Source organism: Sinocyclocheilus anshuiensis, unplaced genomic scaffold (genome assembly GCF_001515605.1).
Source record: "Sinocyclocheilus anshuiensis isolate Anshui unplaced genomic scaffold, SAMN03320099.WGS_v1.1 scaffold1276, whole genome shotgun sequence".
In the NCBI taxonomy this organism is placed as follows: domain Eukaryota; kingdom Metazoa; phylum Chordata; class Actinopteri; order Cypriniformes; family Cyprinidae; genus Sinocyclocheilus; species Sinocyclocheilus anshuiensis.
Genome location: NW_015544217.1, coordinates 624,892 through 644,629, shown reverse-complemented (window position 1 = coordinate 644,629; position 19,738 = coordinate 624,892). Strand labels below are relative to the sequence as shown.

The window sequence follows — 19,738 nt, the reverse complement described above, 5'->3', positions numbered from 1 at the left end:
AAAAAAAAAAAAAAAAGGTGAAGCAGCACAACTGTTTTCAACATTGATAATAATGAGAAGTGTTACTTCAGCATTAAATCAGCATTTTACAATGACTTCTGAAGGATCATGTGACACTGCAGACTGAAGTAATGATGCTGAAAATTCAGCTCATCACAGAAATACATTACATTTTAAGATAAACTGAAATAGAATAGTTATTTTAGATTGCAATAATATTACCCAAAATAACTGTTTTTACTGTATTTTTATCAAATAAATGCAGACTCGATGAGCATAAGAAACTTTCAAACACATTCTTTTTTTTTTTTATTCTTAAAGACCCCAGACCTATAATTACAAAGGTTGCAAAAACAGAATACATTTTATAATATTAGTAAGGGATTCTTGAGATTTTTCCACTACTGTTGAATATCTAAAAGGGACTATTTTTGTTGTTTCTCCACTATGAGTTACTAATCCTGACTTTGGGAGGTTCTCACTTCTGAGAGCTGACGTGGTAGGACAGGAGGCGGAAGTTGCCATCTGGTGGGATGAAGGACAGAATTCGCTCGGCTTCCCAACGCTTGAACCGAACACAGGGGTGGAAGCTGACATCATCCAGGAGTCGAGGGTTCTACAGAATGAAAGATGTAGGCGTAAAATGTAAAGAAAGAAAAGAAAATGTGGGTTAGTATGTAGTAATATAGGATATATTACAAACTTGAACTTCAAAGTGCAGTTGGTAATTTGTCCTTAATTTGTTGGTAATTTGTTGGTAATTGCACATTCGAAAGCATAAATGCAAATTCTGCTAAATGTAAAAATGTTCGACATATAAAAAATTTAATAGCCATTTTGAAAGGTAAAGGTGTCAGCCCAAGACATCTTACTGGCCAGAGAAACTCAAGCAAAACATTACACAGTGCACCTTTAAAGGTATCAAAGTATTGAAGCATATGCACATAAGCACATGGTCAACTGAACACTTTTTCAGCTGTGGGCCTGCAAATCTGTGTTCTTTTAGTATTAGTTATATACTATTCATAAGTATTGTAAATTTGCTTTTATTTGTTTTCAGTTTATATTTTAATTTTAGTTTAAGTTTTAGTATTATTATGTGCTGCTTTTTTCATTTGTATTATTTTTTATATTTCTATTTCTATATATATTAATAAATATATATACAGTGGGTACGGAAAGTATTCAGACCCCCTTCACATACTGTATATATATTAGTTTTTGTAATTTTAGTACTTAAAAAAAACTTGAATGAAAATTAAAAATGCTATCTTGGCAACTAACTTAAATAAAATAGGTTTATGTTTTTCCGTGTAATGTTTATATTTTATTTTATTTCAGCTTTATTTCAATTAACAAAAATAAATTGTAGCTTTAGTTACAAATAACAACACTGCTGTGAATAGGGTATTTTTTACAATTCAAACACATCCTAAAACTTTCACTGCATGTGAAGCTTATGCATCCAGGCCAAGTTGTTCAGGACAAAATAAAAATCAACAAAACAACCTTTTATTTAGAAAAATGTCCAGATTTACCATAAATGACAAGGTGAGATCAGGCATTCCTGTAAGTTTCACACAGGCATCTATCACTCCCTGAATCTCTGCTGTGATAGTTGATCCTTTGCGGGGAAAATATATGCATTTATAAATGATGTACTGATTCAAAGGTTTGACAGCAAAGACATCTGCATTTCATGGTTATATCTGTAAGTTATTAACAGATATAAAAAGAAGATCTACCTGATTTGTCAATGATAGCATCGATTTCTTCAACCACGTCAAAATAAGCTTCGTTGTTGGTATATTTGACACCTGTGCGCCGCCACGGTACCACTGACAGCTGACCTGTAGGAAGCTGCTCGCCAACATTAGTACTTCCTGAGCACAGATAACAAATAGAATTAATTATTACCATGGATTCAAAAGCTGACAGATATTTAATACACAACAAAATACCACAGAATACCTGTGATGGTGTTCACCACTGTGCGCAGGATGGTAGGAGGTTTAATGAGCTCTTTTAGGATGTTTGATTCGGTGGCCAGTGGGAAGCCATTATCCAGCATCTCCTCCAGCAGCTCATAGACCACAACAACATTGTCTTTAATAGCTGCTTCTGTGCAAACCCCAAAATAGTCCTGGAAAGAAAAATATAACGCGATAATTGAACGTTTTCAAAAATAATGCTTTGAAATGGTAGCACTTTGAGGTAATTTATAGTAAATTCAGTCAAATATTTGATAAAACAGATCAGTAGTTCATAACAATGGAAGTACCTTTGAGAACCATGCACATACTATGGTTTTTATAAAATATAATATTAAAGTAGCTAAACTTTCCATCATTTTCTTTAATTAAGGCAGTGGTGGCTAAAACTGAATTACCAAAGTCCTTACAAAACATACTATGACAGTACATTGCTTTTTTTGTTTTATTTATGTAATTTTTCTATTCTTTTATTTATGTAATACTTCTATAAAGTACAATACAGTGTTATCAGATAATATTTTGAACATATACATTGCTGTTCAAAAGTTTATGGTCAATAAGATTTTTTTTTTTTTTTTTGAAGGAAACATTTTATTTAGCAATGATGCATTAAAAGTGACAGCAAAGACATTTATACTGTTACAAAAAAAAATCTTCCAAATAAAAGCTAATATTTTCAACTTTCTATTCATCAAAGAATCCTGAAAAACGTTTCAGTTTTTAAACAAATATTAAGAAGCACAACTGTTTTAACTGATAAAATTAAGAAATATTTATTTTGCATCAAAACAGCATTATACAATTATTTGTGAAGGATCACGTGACAATAAAAACGGGAGAAATAGCTGCTGAAAATGTAGCTTTGACATTATAGGCATAATTACATAAATAGAAAACAGTTATTTTTAAATATAGTAATATTTTATGATATTACTCCTTTACTTAATTTTAATAATAATAATAATAACAAAATCCAGCTTTTATGAGTCACGTACCGCACTATGACAGTACATGTTTTGGACATGGTACCACGGCAATACCATGATATTTTAGACATTTATCATGGTAATTATCATAGTAATAACAGTATTGACATGGTACAGCCACATCCATCAAAATTAAATGAAAATTACTATTTGACACCACCATCACTACACAATGGTAAAGTAGGAGAATAAAATAAACCCCTCAAACCTGAAATGTGTCCACCACACGATGGAGGAACTCGATGACAAACAGAGGAGGCACTTCGCTCTGTATGACGGCCACGAAGTAGATGCGATGGCGGAGCACGTTAATGAGGTAGTGATGCGGGGTCGGGATCACCGGAGGAACGTTCTCCGGTTCCGTGGCGCGTTCCAGGGCCTCGAAAAAGTAATCGCAGACGGATCGGCTGACCACACTCTTCCAGTGCTTCTCCAGAAAGATGTCCCCCGATGCGTTAATCAGGAAAAGGCTGTGTATCATCTTGGCAGCTGGAAACACAAAGTAACAAAATGTGAAACACAAAATGAATCGTTCAGGCAATAACAGAACAACAACCTGCCAGCATCTTCACGGGTAACCGATAGGCCTCTGAGCTCATTTGTTATTCTACATCCCTATCTGGTTACCGGACAGAAGAATAGTTTTGTTTTTAAGAGCAGCCAGCTCGGATGAAGGGACAGGAACGGGTTGGTTTGGTTGTTAGCAGGGTCACATCATCATCATGTTAATATTTTCTCCTCCCCACCCTCGCATCACAGGACTGTCTTGTGACAAGCTACGGATTCAAAAAAGGTTCATTCATTCCGCATTATCATCTGTCGTTTCTTTTTCTTTGGGCGTAACTGCTCATATTGTACATATAAATCAATACTCACGATCTCTGGGGGTTTTTTCTGCCACTTCCCAGGATTTTTATACTAGACAGAACCAGAAATGTCGCTTCCTTCTCCGTTATTTTGAGACGACGAAATAAATGATTGTCATTCGCTCTAACCAATGGCGGACTACGTCTATCGCGTGTACCCGCCCACTCCATATTAGTGCGGAAGCGAGTGGACTATAATACTCGAAGGTCATTGGACAGTGGCCAATAAACGTCACTGCACAGCGTTGTTTTATTGGTTCAAGGTAGCTTGTCCTCTGACAGTGGGCATTGAGGTTAAAAATGCCATAATAAACTCAGTTCGTTGCTGTTATGTCTCGTGCTGGATTACATTTAGATCAACACATGAAAAACTGCCGTATGTGTCCCTTGTGCGTTAAACAAAGACAAGCTGACACGAACTTATACTGTTATTACAGGCATTTTCTTTGCACATCAACAAAAACATTAAAGATTTTGGTCTCCACAAAGATGCCTTTTTGTCCTGTCCCTATCCATGTTATATTTTGTTTCCATATATATATATATATATATATATTAATTACATATTAAGCCTTTTGTATTTGTTCTCTGTCTATATAGATCATTTTTATATACTATAATAAATCGAATTCCAGTTTTAGACATTTTATTCAAAAGACTTGAAGTTGTGTCCCTAGGTTATACACTAACTCTATTATCATTATAACTGCCACTTGTTAAAATAACGTACCTTTTAAGGATTCTCCAATTAAAAATCTGTCTGATAATAATAAGTACTAAGTTTCCATGTCATGGCAGATAATATATGATTGATAAAGAAAATCTATTATGTCAAAAGAAAAAAGAAAAAGTTTTAAATGCTACAAGTGAATTTAAGCGTTCACAGCATTATACTATTAAAGGGGTCATATGATGCGATTTCAAGTTTTCCTTTCTCTTTGGAGTGTTACAAGCTCTTGGTGCATAAAGAAGATCTGTAAAGTTGCAAAGACTAAAGTCTCAAATCCAAAGAGATATTCTTTATAAAAGTTTCAGCCACGCCTACCTAAAATGGCTGGTTCTAACACGCCCCCACATATCTACGTCACTATGTGGAAATATTAGCATAATGCCGCCCAATTGTGCATGCAAAGAAAGAAGGCGTGGTTTCAGGAACAGCAGTAGTGTTGATGCAGCCATGTCAGGGAGACGCTGTGTGTTTCAGTGCGAAAGCAAAAGCACTTTTTCCTTCCACTCAACTTTCTGTTAACATGCTTGGATACAGCACTCTGTGAACAGCCAGCTTCTTTGGCAATGAATGTTTGTGGCTTACCCTCCCTGTGAAGGGTGTCAATGATTGTCTTCTGGACAACTGTCAGATCAGCAGTCTTCCCCATGATTGTGTAGCCTAGTGAACCAAACTGAGAGACCATTTTGAAGGCTCAGGAAACCTTTGCAGGTGTTTTGAGTTGATTAGATGATTGGCATGTCACCATATTCTAATTTGTTGAGATAGTGAATTGGTGGGTTTTTGTTAAATGTGAGCCAAAATCATCACAATTAAAAGAACCAAAGACTTAAACTACTTCAGTCTGTGTGCATTGAATTTATTTAATACACAAGTTTCACAATTTGAGTTGAATTACTGAAATAAATGAACTTTTCCACGACAATCTAATTTATTGAGATGCACCTGTATTATTAAACTGGATATCTGTAGAAAAAGCAGAACAAAATTTTGTATTTCTAATACATCATAGTGTCACGATCGTGTGTACAAGGCTAGTAAACTGTAAAACAGTCAACCCAGTTGCTTTGTTTTTAAATGCAAATGCTATATCATAGCCTAGTACAGTTTTTAAATTGAGCTACGGATACAATGCAGTTTAACACTTTCAGGGCTAAACACTGAATTTTTCTACCTGCCCAGTCGGGACACTGGTTCAAATTTTTTACTTGCCCCACCAACATTTTCACTGGCCCTGCCAAAATAAATAAATAAATAAAATACAATTGTTTTTGACCTACATTATGTAGTATTCTAATAAATAAGCTTGTGACACCGACATTCTAGATGGTAGTTAAATTTTACAATTCTTGATTCCACTTTCGAAACCACAGCAAAAACTACAAGCCTAAATTATACAAAGTTCAATCATTATTAACATCAAGTGAAGAGTGCATAAAATAAGTACTAATAAACATATCACACTGACAATTCTGTAAATTGTCCCGGGCATCTTTCATGCTGGCCCAGGCCATCGGACAGTCCTTACTGTCGAGCCCCGACTATAAAGATTTTCTGATAGAATGTTCAGGATCTTCAAGAAATGTACTTTAAAACGGAAAAACCATCTATTTTGTGTAATGACCAAATTGTTCAAAAACCTTTTTTCAGCTATCACACTTAAATAAGAGATCAGTTTTTACTCATTTACAAGACTCCCATGACTAAATTAGGGGCATTGTAAAGATTAGTTTTCAAAATGTGAACAAATTACATGATCCGACGGAAGCTCACAGGGTTAATTAAATGGGGGTGGAAAGTTAGTTTAGTAGCATATACAACAATTTAAATGTTTATCGAATGTCTAGAATTAGTCTTTCCAGTTAAACTGAAGTTAATGTTCAGTTTAAAAGAGATGTCCTGTCCATACACTGGCTTTGATATGATAAGAGTGGAATGACTTTTAGAAGAGGGAATTCATTTAAAAAAATACACATTACTTTAGAGATTTTTCAAGAAATGCAATAACAAGTGAAATGGCTCAACATAATTTATTTTTGTTTCATGTTAAAATGTACAGAGTTCTTTGAAAGTACTTGCTAAGAAAAAAGAAAGAAACAAATAAATGGAAATACATACAAGGACAAAACAGAGAGGAGTGGAAGGTGGACGCTTCCGACCATCACCGAGCGCCCCAGCTTGGCTCTCTCTTTCTCCGGGCTACCAGGCTCTCTCTTAGCTTACAACTCACCGTGTACAATTACAAAGTATACGAAAAGGTAAGCAATATAAACAGACAGAAATATACTGAGCTCATTTTTACATGCCTCGTAGATGTAAGGAAGTTGTCTTATACACACACAATAACCAAGAAAAAAGAAAATAACGCCAAGTGACCTTTAGATATCTGTTTTTTCCTTTTGTTTTAAAATAGCATTAATATACTACACAAAGATAGAAAACTCTAGAGATGAGATGGAATGGAAAGGTTAAAGGCATCTTAAATTCACTAAAAGTGAGTTGTAAATTTTTTTAGTTTTGAATTTCTTAATAATATTACCCCAAGAGTCGAGCTAAAAAATATGCAGTTTTTTTCCTGAAACAGAAGTGAAAAAAAATGACAGTACCAATATCCATGTCAGAATTTCTTTTTTTATATTTTAGAAAAAACATTTTCTCTACAATACGTCTTCTAAAGTCAAAAAGAGTCAGCTTGTCATAAAAGAAAGCTGCCCAGTCTGATAAAATTCAGAAAAACAAAAGCGCACAAATAATATATGAAACGTCAGGTATTTGAGAAAGATTCCTCATATTGACAATGAATACTGGAACATTAAGAAATTCTCTTCCCATTGTCCTAAAACAGTAACCATCTCAGGACATCATGCACTTTAACCTTTATCCCGGGTATGAGTGTTCATTCGTCCATGTGTGCATTGCAGACACGGATCTACTTATTTGTACAAGTCCCTCTTGTGGCTAACAGCTAACATCACTACCGCATGATCAGCTGGAGTACGAGCAGCGCTACTTACTGGTGCCACAGTAAGGCCTACTTTAGGAGGCATCATTAACATCATTGGATGAGCACAGTTGCAATGCTAACTGCTCTGCAGATGTGCTCCTGTGTGGTTAAACCCTTTTTACCCACCACATTACGTGGACGCTGCACTTTGTAGTATGAACTTAAAGACCTTCCCACTATTGACTGCGCTGCCCTCTAGTGACAGCTGTGGAGTGTTCGTGAACGTGTGTGTACTGGATTTTGAGTCTGTGCTGTGAACCAGGTAGTACCAGAATATTTACATTAACTAGTTTAACTTCTGTTTAGTCTGGTCTATGGATGCATGGTCATTATTATCAGACGTCCATTTGGGCTCTTACAACGGTTACGTTTGGATATACACGATTCCATACTGGGAAGACACAGATTTACAGTTACCTCGGACTCCTTGTGCATCCAAACTAGAAGTGCCTCCATGTAAGCTCTCAAGTGGCTATAGCGCTCTGTGCGAGTGAATGTGTTCATGAGTGAGTGTATGAGCGAGCGAGCGTGAATCACTTTGTCCAGAACAGCCACACACACACACACACACACAGAGCATGAGAAGGTCAGACTGAAACACAAGCATTTCAACAGTCATTGAAAAAAAAGAGAACATATTAAAAATAAAGTAAATAATAATAATATAATAAAAAAAGAAAAAAATAGTCCATCTACAATTATTTTGTCCCTATTTAGGTAAGGCTTCCTATGTCAATTGAACGATTGTGTGCATGATTCAATGTATGTTCAATAACAACGTAAATGTATTTGTTTCTCAGTTTGAAAAGTTAGGTCCACTTCCCCTTTAGCTGCTTTGATGCTTGGCCCTTTCTGTCTCACGGATGGAGTGGCAGACATTTCGGTGGTCCAACCCGTTGGTACAACCACGGCAGACAGGGTCTGTGGGAGCATGACACTTGCCACAATAAAGGTCCATTAGATCATCTCCCGTGATCAGACCATCATCATCATCATATCTCCAGCTCAGGCAACTGGGAAATGAACCTAAAAGGAACAGAGCTTGACGACAACATATTTAGCAAGGAAAAGAAATCGTCGCAGTCTCTATGTCCTCTTCTTCCACCAAGCTCACTTATCTTGTTGCCTTTTTGCGCAGACTTTGGAGGGTGGATACAAATGGAAAAAGTACAGAGATGCAGAGTCCGGTGGGGAACGTCTCTCTCTGCTCGTTCTCTGGTGCTCATCTGCTCATGTAAGGCGACTGTTTGGGGACGCCAGCGTAGCTGTGGTGCGAGGGGCCCGTGTACATCATGTTGCCATGGTGATTGGGCTGCATAGGCTGCTGTGGGTAAGCCTGCCCTCCCATCATGCCCATTTGCATCTGCATGGGGTACTGGGCCGGCTGGTTCATATAGGGCGGGTTACTATGGTACCCGCTGTTCATCATGGGCTGCGGCATGCGGTAGCCAGCTGACATGGCAGCATTGAGTGGATTCATGTTCATGGAGTTGTAGGCGGCAGGTGTGGGCATGAGGTTTGTCATCATGCCACGTTGCACCGCTAGAGTGCGTGGGGTGCCTTGCATGGTCACAGCACCAGAGCTGCGACTGTACAATTGCTGCTGGTGAGGGGAGCCCGTAGGAATTTGAGAGGCTTTGGACCGAATTGAAATATGGCCTTTGACTGTGGCCATTTGGCCTTGCAACCGCTGTGAATGGGGAGGGGGAGGTAGTCCGATATTAGCGCCTGTCATGTTGCACTGGATCAAGGGGGAACCAAGATTCATGGAGCCAGAACTCAAATTGGGAGGTGGGGTCATAGTGGGCTGAGCCTGGGGCAACGGTGGGTGTGGGGAAGAAGCAAGCTGCGCTAAGCCTGGGTTGGAGAGCGAAACACTCGTCGCGTATGAGGTGACTGCTGCTGAATGTGAATAAGACATGGCGTGGGGGTCCATGATGGTGTTGGTTAGCTGCTGGAGTTTGGCTAAACTGAAAGAAGCAGAGTGTTGTCCATAGCCACCAGCACCAAAGTCCTGACCCATGCGGTCATACAAACTCCGGCCTCCTCCACCGCTGCCTGCACTTTCAGGAATCTCCATGATCATGGGTGTGGAAGCGAAGCCATTTCCCATACTGCACTGCGAGAGTGCTTGTTGTTGAGGTGGAGGGGGTGGTGGAGCAGAGGGTGGAGGCTGCGGTTGAGGGTTTTGCTGTTGTTGAGTCGGTTGAGAGACCTTCTTCTGTTGCTGCTGGCTGGCACTTGGTGGCCTTTCGATGACGCAGCCTTGCGGAGACTTTATACCGCAACTTGGAGTGCTACTTGGAGGGGGAGGAGGTTGTGGGACGCTACTACCGCTGTTAGCACCAGGTCCATTGGTTGGTCCCGGACCTGCTTGCTGGATAAGGCTACAGCTACCCATGGCAATCTGAGAGCCAACGCCTGTGCTGGAGGACGTCAGCCCAGGAGTTGAGACGAAGGAGCAGCTGTTGCCTTGCGAAGATGATGACGAAGGTGTGGCTGAACTAGAGGATGAAGACGACGAAGAGGAGGAAGCTGCTACCGCTGCTGCCGCAGCTGCAGACATGCCACCTCCATTACTTCCATTCCCTCCTCCGTTACCTCCACCACCCATTGTTGAGTCATAGCTGCTCGGATTGTCATAGTTTTCGGTGGTGCTTTCAATGCTGCCCAGGTCACTAAATCCACTATCTACCACTTGTTGTGAATGATCAGATACAGATGGCACATCCATCATGGGAGAGGTCTCCATGTTTTGCAATGAGGGAGCTGATAGAGAGCTGGGATGCTCAGGGGTTATTTGAGTATACCCTCCACCTGTTCCCCCTCCAGTTCCTGTGGGACCAGGCACTCCTGGTCCAGGGTCCATAGGACCAGGAGTCATTCCAGGACTGTTGACTGAACGGACAGACTGGTTCGGTAACGTGGGCATCGGTGGGTTGGGCATGGGACTGTGCTGGGAGGCTCCACAATCTTCCACCAGCGCTAGTGTTTCCTCCTCTCCCTCACCGTGACTGTAGCTCTGGAGGGTTCGGCAGGCAGCCAGTGTCTCTTCGCAATCCTGGTAGGCTCCATGGGACTCTGAATCCTCCTCCTGGGCTTCTCCTTGCGTAAGTGACTGGACAGCTTGCACTGTTTCCAGATCCAGCTCACTACTGTGGTGATGCGTGTGTTGCTGGTGGCTCAGGTCATCTTTGAAGTCAGGATGCTGGTGTGAATGCTCAGCCCCCATCATGAGCACAGTCTTTTCCTCTATGTGTAAAGGCTGCATGTCCAGTGGTTCAGAGGGCACTGCGATAGCGGTTACTGTCTCTACAGCTGCCGCAGCTGCTGCAGATTCCTCCTGTTCTCGTCGTCGCCGTTCTTCCGTGTCAGCAGAGCTAGTCTTCACCTCCTGCACTTCCTCTGCATCCTCCTCCTCGTCCTCAGCTTCTTCCTGTTTGCTGACATAATCCCGTGCCATGTTTGCCTGTAAGTCTAAAAAACCCTCACTGCTCTGGGGTTCTTCTTTCACAGGGGGAGAGCGAGCAGGTGATGATGGTTCCTCTTCTTCATCCTCTTGCTGCTCCACATCATCCTCTGAATCTGGGCCCTTTCTCCTTTTAGTGCTACTGCTGCTGTCACTTTTCTCTTCAAGACGGCCATCCCCTTCGTCGTCGGCATCATGATCATCACTACGCCGGCTTCCTGAGCCTGGTGTCGCTGCTGTTCTCCGATTAACCCCATTATCGCAATCTTCAACATCCCGCTCTTCGTCCTCCTCTGCATCTGCCATGTCTGTGTTAGCTCTTGGCTGAGAGACTCTGGTGCTGGAAGACTGCGACATGGTACGAGAAGGCGGACGGCTGATCTTCTCAACTGACCATGGTCTGTCTTCCTCCTCATCTTCTTCTTCTGGCTCAGACACAGGGGGAGGTTTGGGTACAGGGGGAGGGAGGTTGCCATTTTTTGGAGGCCGACCTCGCCTTTTGGGTTTGGATGGCTCTCTAAAGTCCTGAAGGAAATCATCTTCCTCTTCCGAGTCATTCTGTTTCTCAGGGCTGAGGTCAGATGTTAAGGCTCTGGCTGTCCTTTTACAGGTTTTGTCCTCCAATGTTGAATTGTCTAGCTGCTGCTGAGCTAATCGGCTTCTCTCAAACTCCTGTTTGGCTGCTTCCTCTTGGGCCCGCTGCAGGTAATAGTTACGAGGTTTCCTGCCAGGCTTCATTTTGATCTTTGGGGGTGGTGGGTCCTCTGAGGATGGATCTGCCAGACTGGTGTCACCTGTCTGACCGGCTCCACTACCAGGCTTCCTGCCTGGACGCTTCTTCCAGTGGAGTGGTTTGCGACTCTTGCCCTTAGGCCAGCCTTTCTTCCTTTTTACTGGAACCTCAGGCATCTCGGCTGTTGCCCCTGTTCTCTGTGTGGCCTCTGAAGTTTCAGGTCTTCTCAGGACAGCAACTGGCTTCAACACAGGAGTGGGATCTAAACAGAAAAGAGGTAACCATCCTTTAAGCAATTTTTGAAATCACACTATTGCAAACATTAACATCACACAAAACTTTCAAGATTACACATATAAAACCACAGACATACTAACCATCTTCCTCCGATTCAGTCAGATTGCCTCTGTTGATGCTTTTTGGGGCAAGTCCCATGTGTTTGCGGGCTGCTGGGTAGCATCGGAGAGGGTTGCCAAATGGAGTTTCCTCTTCTAGTCTGGGCATGGGCCTTTCAGAATCTGAATCCACAAATGGCTCATCCAGAACTTCAGTTGTCTCTGAGATGGTCTCTGTAACTACACTGCTGTGGGGATGGCTGCGCTGACGTACACGCCGCTTTCGCAAGGACTTCTGAGACTACAAGGGGAGGAAAGCAAAGAAAATTCTAGAATAATCCACAACATTTTTATTTACAGATCTTTCTAGCCTTTATTTGAAAAAAAGCCTTTTAGTATTACACTCAAACTACTAATTGTTACTACTTATTTTTAAGATCTATATAAAAAATGTGTCATGCAAAAGAAAAAAAAACATACATGAAAATATATTGCACATACCTTGCATTTAAGCCCTAATGTGGGCTTGGTGAGGACAGGTGGTGAACGAGCCCTTAACTCTTCCTCATCATCTTCATCCTCATCTTCACTGCTCTCACTGATAAAGGCTGGCATGGGTTCACTCAGCCTTGTGGTGTGGGGCAACGACGGCAGGTCATCTTCAGGCTCCTCACTAAGCCTGCGTTTTGGGCCACGCTTTTTCCGTGGAGGCCGTCCTCTGCTGCGTGATGGTGGAACTGCGGGGTGCCTAGAAGCTTCCAAGGGACAGGCTGATGTGGAGTCAGGCTCATTTTCTAAGGCCAAGAGCATTGGTGATGTTGTCACTTTATTAATGCCAGTTCTTTCATCCTCCTCCTCATCCTCCTCCTCTTCCTCCTCCTCCTCCTCATCATCATCATCATCTGGGGGCCTTAGTTTACGGGGTCGACCTGGTCCTGTACGTGGTGCATCCTTCACCTTGCCCCATAACCAGTTTTTGGGAGGGCGTCCAGGTCCCCTGCGCTCCCCATTAGCCGTAAGAAAAAGGGAAGAATGTTCAGGACTGAGAACACTGTTGCAAACAGAAGAGGATGGAGTAGAGCTTTGTTTTTTTGGGAACGCTGGGAAGCCCTTTTTCTCCTCCTCCTTTTCCCGTTCTCCTTTCATATGCCAAGAGAGTGGGGAGCTCTTGTGGCTGGGTTTGATCTATAAAAGAGACAAGAAGCATAGAACAGAAGTTCAGCTTCAGTATGTACTGGTACACATACTAAATGCTGCATACTTCATCTACTGAACCTTGAATACATGATAAGATGCTTACATCTTTAGGTCCCTCCTCTCCTTCTTCCTCTTCCTCATCCTCATCCCCTTCTCCTTCAGATACTACTGTGTTGGTGATGATAACAGGTGTCCAGCGCAAGCAGTCTGGCTCGACTTCTAGCAGCCGAGGTTTGGCTTTCAGTCGGGCCATGTGAGAAGACACCAGCTTCTCTCTTCGCAGGATAATCACCCTATAACAAGAAAGGAAAACCAAAAATCAGGAAACTATACAGACTGCTAAAAATATAACAAATATACAATACCATTTAAAAGTTTGGGGTCAGTAATATTACAATTTAAAATAACTTTAAATTGTCTACTTTAATATATCTGTGAATATAGTGAACTTTTTAGCAGCCATTACTCGAGTCTTCAGCATCACATGATCCTTCAGAAATCATTCTAATGTGCTGATTTAGTGCTCAAGAAAAATTTTTATTTTTGTAAAATATAAAGTTAAAAAAAGAACAGCATTTATTTGAAATAGAACTCTTTTAACAAATGTCTTTACAGTCGCTTTTGATCAATGTAGTGCATCCTTGCTATGCTACCATGTATAATCAATGAAAATCAGCCATCTCACTTACCGGTCCCCTCTCTGTTCCAGCATATTCAAATTAAGCAGAGTGGCCGTGATATCTTGAGGGCAAATGCCAGTGATTTTGCTGAGTTTGCGGATGGTGAGCTGTCGATCTCTGATCTCATGTAGGCACTCCAGCACCACACTACGCCAATATGCCATGTAGGATAGCCGGCCAAGGTCTGACAATGGCTTCTCTGGTGAGCCCGGCTGGCCTTCCCTCTTGGACAGCAGGTAACCTGCAGAGAGAGTCACAACAGTTTATCCTCGGTGTCTAATGACACTATCTGAAGGAGTATAATTCTCAAATAGTTTCTTTACTTTAAAAAATAAATAAAAAAATTCACAGACTGGGGGAACAGAGGAAAGATAATGCAGAGTGCTTACTGAAGTCAATGAGGAATCGTCCATAGCCCTTGCGCTGATATTGTGGAAGAATCATGATGCAGGATACATTATACTTTTGTTGGCAATGCTTCTCCTGGAGATGAAAAAAAGGAAAAAAGCACAAAAGACTGTAAAATTAAAGCAAATGTAACAAACACATTTCTATCTATGTGCCACGAAATATTCTTATTATTCTGTTTAAAAATGCAAATAATAACCATACAGAACACATGCTGAAACATACACAGTTGTGAATATGGCTCTTAAAATTATTTAAACCGAGTGCATAAACAGCATCCTCAATTCACCCTCAAAATAAGCAAAATGAAATGATTTGTGAAATGATTAGCTCACCTTTGAAAAGTATCCTACGAGATGGCAGCCCTTACTGTCATTCTGTGTGAGCACATAGAAGAGGAAGGGCTCCACATCATAGTACAGAGTCTTATGGTCCAGAAAGAGCTTGGCCAGCAGGCACAGATTCTGACAGTATATTGTGCTGACATTTCCATCCACCTGGAGTGTAGAAAAGATGTTTTTTCAGCCTTTGGTTGACATACTGTGTCCTGACCAGACATTATGCAATTAAGCGACAATGTTAAGTGAATTTTCTAGGATTCAGATACTGTTACGCTTTACAATCAACTCCAATTCATTATTCATATTTGCAAAATGTAATACCTGTAAGACTCTTAATTTCTAAATACTAAATGAACATTTTGAAAGAAATTGTGCAGTAGAGACTGGCATGGAACTCGCTCCACAGGAACAGAGGCTGTGGTAAATTGCAAGGCTCCTGCTTTTCCTATCGGCTGAAAGCCAACAGTGTTAGCTTTCAGCAGTGTTGCCACCACAGGTATCCTGCAGAGTCAGGACCAGACCAGGAGCAGCTCTGAAACCCGAGCCTCTAAAACCAACTGGCTAAAGAGGAAGGCAAGCAGTAACACACACGACAACACAGAGTAGTGTTGATAAATGTAGAGAGAGTTTAACATTTGTGCTATGATTGGAACCACATTGGAGGACTAGTTATGCCAGGTTCACACTGCACGATTTTCAAATCGCTGCTGTTCTCACCATGCACGACTGTCTGGGGTACCATCTAGTTGCTGTTGTGTGCACACTACATGATGGATCGCAGACAACTCTGCATCGTCTACTGTTATGTCTACTTATTTTTGTGAATGGTCACCTTTTTGAATGAGAGCTCTGGTTAGGAAGAGTGTGTCCAGCTGGGTTGTGTATACAATCCTTCTGAAGGAACACTGGTTGTTGTTTTGTTTATTATTTTGTCTTTTTTTGTTTTTGAGGGTTATTCTGGGTGGAGATTTAAATCTCTGTCGGGCGTACGCTTTCGGACTTTCAGTTTGACTGATCGTCACTGAGTTTAGCGTTTAATGTCGCCCCGAGCACGGTACATCCTCGAAGACTAGATAGGAATTAGTTAACGTTTTCTTTCAGATAGGAGCTGGAGTGTCTCAGTTCACGGAGGTGAACCTATTCAGCAAAATTTGTGAATAGATACGTTTGTGTTTTTTTTTTAGTGCGTTCTTTTCTTTCCCGTGAACCTACAATGTGTTTTGACTTGTGGCAAGTCTTTGTGAATGAGTAGGTTACGTAACGGACTGACGTAGTTCCTTTTTGAAGCAGTGGCTTATGGGAAGTGTAGTTCTAGTAAACTACCATCTCGCTTGCGTGAGTTGTTCGTTTGTGTTGTCGCATAGGTGTGTGTTAGAACGAAGATGTCTTCGGTGCTCGAAGATTTCTTTGCTTGTCCCTCGGAACTTTTACTTGAGAGGTGTACAAAGGAGCAATTATTACAAATTGCCAAACGCTTTAGTATCGATCTTACTACTCAAGATAAGAAACTGAAGGAAACGCTTGTGACAACTCTGAAACGATCACTCGTGGATAGAGGAGTTTTAGAGGTAAGAACTGAGTCTATTGCTCCAAGTGAATCTTCGGTGTTTTCTCCTTGTGATGTTGATGTTGAAAGTGAACTGAAATTTCGAAATATGTCAATGCAAGAGAAACAGCTGTATTTAGATGCGGCAAAAATCCGTGCTGAGTGTGAGGATCGCGCTATGAGAGAGAGAGAGGTAGAAAGAGAATTTGCAGCAAGGAAATTAGAGCAACAATTATCTGTACGAAAATTGGAACTTGAGTTGGAGAGAGAACGGGAAGATAGAGCGTTTCAGTTAAAGAAGTTTGAGTTGGAGTTGGAAGCAAAAAAAAACGGAAACTCCGCGAGTTGATATGCCTTTTGTTGAATCGCATCAGTTGGCAGGTTATGAACCTGTGTTTGATGCTCACAAGAATGTGAGATTAGTTCCGCCATTTTCTGAAAAGGAAATAGAGAAATATTTCTATCACTTTGAACGTGTTGCTTTATCTTTGAAATGGCCGAAAAGGTTTTGGACTTTGTTACAATGTGTTTTCACAGGTAAAGCCCAGGACGTTTATTCTGCTCTCACCCTGGAACAGAGTGGCGAGTATGATAATTGTGTAATCTGCTGTGTTACATGCATATGAACTCGTGCCTGAAGCGTATCGCCAAAAGTTTAGGAGTTTTCAGGTGGGTGATCAGGTATTGGCTTTATTACCTCTTCCTACTAACCCGTTTCAAGCCGTTTTCAATTTACTGGGCCTTATAGTATAGCTAAGCGTCTTTCAGATAATAATTATCTGTTGAATACTCCTTATCGTCGGAGGAAAGTTCAGGTTTGTCACATTAATTTGTTAAAATTCTATGTTGCTCCGGGAAGTTCTGCTTCTGTTGGTGTCGTGACACCATTTGTGATCCTTCTAATCTAGAACAACAGTCAGTGGTTCCTTTTCCTCCTTTTTGCAGTATAAGTGGTGATGCTTCCAGGAATTTTGACGAGGATGGAAATCTTCTTTCTCAGGAAAAAGAGGTAAGAACTGAGTCTATTGCTCCAAGTGAATCTTCGGTGTTTTCTCCTTGTGATGTTGATGTTGAAAGTGAACTGAAATTTCAAAATATGTCACTGCAAGAGAAACAGCTGTATTTAGATGCGGCGAAAATCTGTGCTGAGCGTGAGGATCGCGCTATGAGAGAGAGAGAGGTAGAAAGAGAATTTGCAGCAAGGAAATTAGAGCAACAATTATCTGTACGAAAATTGGAACTTGAGTTGGAGAGAGAACGGGAAGATAGAGCGTTTCAGTTAAAGAAGTTTGAGTTGGAGTTGGAAGCAAAAAAAAACGGAAACTCCGCGAGTTGATATGCCTTTTGTTGAATCGCATCAGTTGGCAGGTTATGAACCTGTGTTTGATGTTCACAAGAATGTGAGATTAGTTCCGCCATTTTCTGAAAAGGAAATAGAGAAATATTTCTATAACTTTGAACGTGTTGCTTTATCTTTGAAATGGCTGAAAAGGTTTTGGACTTTATTGTTACAATGTGTTTTCACAGGTAAAGCCCAGGACGTTTATTCTGCTCTCACCCTGGAACAGAGTGGCGAGTATGATAATTGTGTAATCTGCTGTGTTACATGCATATGAACTCGTGCCTGAAGCGTATCGCCAAAAGTTTAGGAGTTTTCAGGTGGGTGATCAGGTATTGGCTTTATTACCTCTTCCTACTAACCCGTTTGAAGCCAAATTTACTGGGCCTTATAGTATAGCTAAGCATCTTTCAGATAACAATTATCTGTTGAATACTCCTGATCGTCGGAGGAAAGTTCAGGTTTGTCACATTAACTTGTTAAAATTCTATGTTGCTCCGGGAAGTTCTGCTTCTGTTGGTGTCGTGACACCATGTGGTCCTTCTAATCTAGAACAACAGTCAGTGGTTCCTTTTCCTCCTTTTTGCAGTATAAGTGGTGATGCTTCCAGGAATTTTGACGAGGATGGAAATCTTCTTTCTCAGGAAAAAGTACATGGACGACTTAACTCTAAAATTCTTGCTGATTTGCCCTGTCGTTTGTCTTATTTGGAAGAGAAAGAAAGAAATGACATAATTGAGTTAGTAATGTCCTTTCCTTCACTCTTCCTTGATGTTCCTGGTCGTACCTCTGTCATTGAACATGACATTGATGTAGGAACTTCCTCTCCCATTAAGCAAAGCGCTTATAGGGTCAATCCAGTAAAACGAGAATTATTACAGCGAGAGGTGAACTATTTACTTAGTCACAAATTGGCTGAATCTAGTTTTAGTTCATGGAGCTCCCCCTGTGTGTTAGTGAACAAACCAGATGGATCATATCGATTTTGCACCGATTATCGAAAACTTAATTCTTTAACCAAACCCGACTGTTTCCCTTTACCTCGTATTGACGACTGTGTCGATCATGTTGGCTCTGCCCAATATGTGAGTAAGTTTGACCTTCTGAAGGGGTATTGGCAGGTGCCTTTAACTGCCCGAGCAAAAGAGTTATCTGCATTCGTTACCCCGATGCCTTCCTGCAGTATACGGTAATGCCTTTTGGGGTCCGAAATGCCCCTGCTACTTTCCAGCGTTTGGTGAATCGTATATTGTATGGAATGTCTGGATGTGAGGCATACCTTGATGATGTCGTCTTGTACAGTTCTTCCTGGTCTGAACATCTTAACCAAATAAAAGACTTATTTCTTTGTCTAGCGGAGGCTAATTTGACCATCAACCTTGCTAAGTCTGAGTTTGGAAAAGCGACTGTTACATACTTGGGTAAAATCGTTGGAAACGGTCACGTATACCCCATTGGTGCTAAAGTAGAAGCCATATGTAGTTTTCCTATTCCTACCAACCGACGTGAGTTACGTAGATTTCTCGGAATGGTAGGTTATTATCGGAGTTTTTGCCAGAATTTTGCCAGCGTGGTTTCTCCTTTGACTGATTTATTGAGCCCGAAGGTTGTTTTTCAGTGGTCTGAGACATGTCAGCAAGCTTTCGAAAATTGTAAAGCTTTATTGGCAAATGCCCCTATTTTGAACGCTCCAAATTTCGAGAAGTCTTTTAGTCTTGAAATTGATGCTAGCGCTTGCGGAGCAGGCGCTGTTCTCGTGCAAGAAGATTCAAACGGAGTTGAACATCCTGTTAGTTATTTTTCAAAGAAGTTCAACCGTCATCAACAGGTTTACTCCACTATTGAAAAGGAAGCCCTTGCCCTTGTACTAGTGGTACAACATTTTGAGGTATATTTGGGTTCAATTGCTGCCCCAATTATAGTTCATACAGATCATAACCCTCTAGTTTTTCTAAATCGGATGAGGAATCGAAATCAACGACTTATGCGGTGGAGTCTTATTTTACAGCCGTTCCACCTGGAAATTAAGCATATACGAGGGATGGATAACATAATAGCTGACACTCTTTCTAGAATGTAATGTGATATCACTGTTGCATCTTTTCTCTCGTCT

The 19,738-nt window shown here is 41.0% G+C and overlaps 2 protein-coding genes across 2 annotated transcripts in view; both read right to left on the bottom strand.

Annotated features, from left to right (window-relative positions):
- The window catches only part of ap3m2 (adaptor related protein complex 3 subunit mu 2), an 8,504-nt gene extending 4,518 nt beyond the window's left edge, over window positions 1-3,986 (bottom strand). The window contains exons 1-7 of the mRNA XM_016497937.1: window positions 3,857-3,986; window positions 3,189-3,756; window positions 1,972-2,143; window positions 1,746-1,883; window positions 1,539-1,624; window positions 483-616; window positions 324-330 (exon numbers count right to left, since the gene is read on the bottom strand). Coding sequence (XP_016353423.1) covers window positions 324-330; window positions 483-616; window positions 1,539-1,624; window positions 1,746-1,883; window positions 1,972-2,143; window positions 3,189-3,461 — 810 coding nt within the window. The 5' untranslated portion in view covers window positions 3,462-3,756; window positions 3,857-3,986. The remainder of the gene's footprint in view (window positions 1-323; window positions 331-482; window positions 617-1,538; window positions 1,625-1,745; window positions 1,884-1,971; window positions 2,144-3,188; window positions 3,757-3,856) is intronic.
- A 4,303-nt stretch (window positions 3,987-8,289) lies between these two features.
- kat6a (K(lysine) acetyltransferase 6A) overlaps window positions 8,290-19,738 on the bottom strand; it is a 59,876-nt gene continuing 48,427 nt past the window's right edge. Inside the window, exons 10-16 of the mRNA XM_016497953.1 lie at window positions 14,735-14,896; window positions 14,381-14,474; window positions 14,001-14,232; window positions 13,415-13,604; window positions 12,616-13,299; window positions 12,157-12,415; window positions 8,290-12,041 (exon numbers count right to left, since the gene is read on the bottom strand). Coding sequence (XP_016353439.1) covers window positions 8,800-12,041; window positions 12,157-12,415; window positions 12,616-13,299; window positions 13,415-13,604; window positions 14,001-14,232; window positions 14,381-14,474; window positions 14,735-14,896 — 4,863 coding nt within the window. The 3' untranslated portion in view covers window positions 8,290-8,799. The remainder of the gene's footprint in view (window positions 12,042-12,156; window positions 12,416-12,615; window positions 13,300-13,414; window positions 13,605-14,000; window positions 14,233-14,380; window positions 14,475-14,734; window positions 14,897-19,738) is intronic.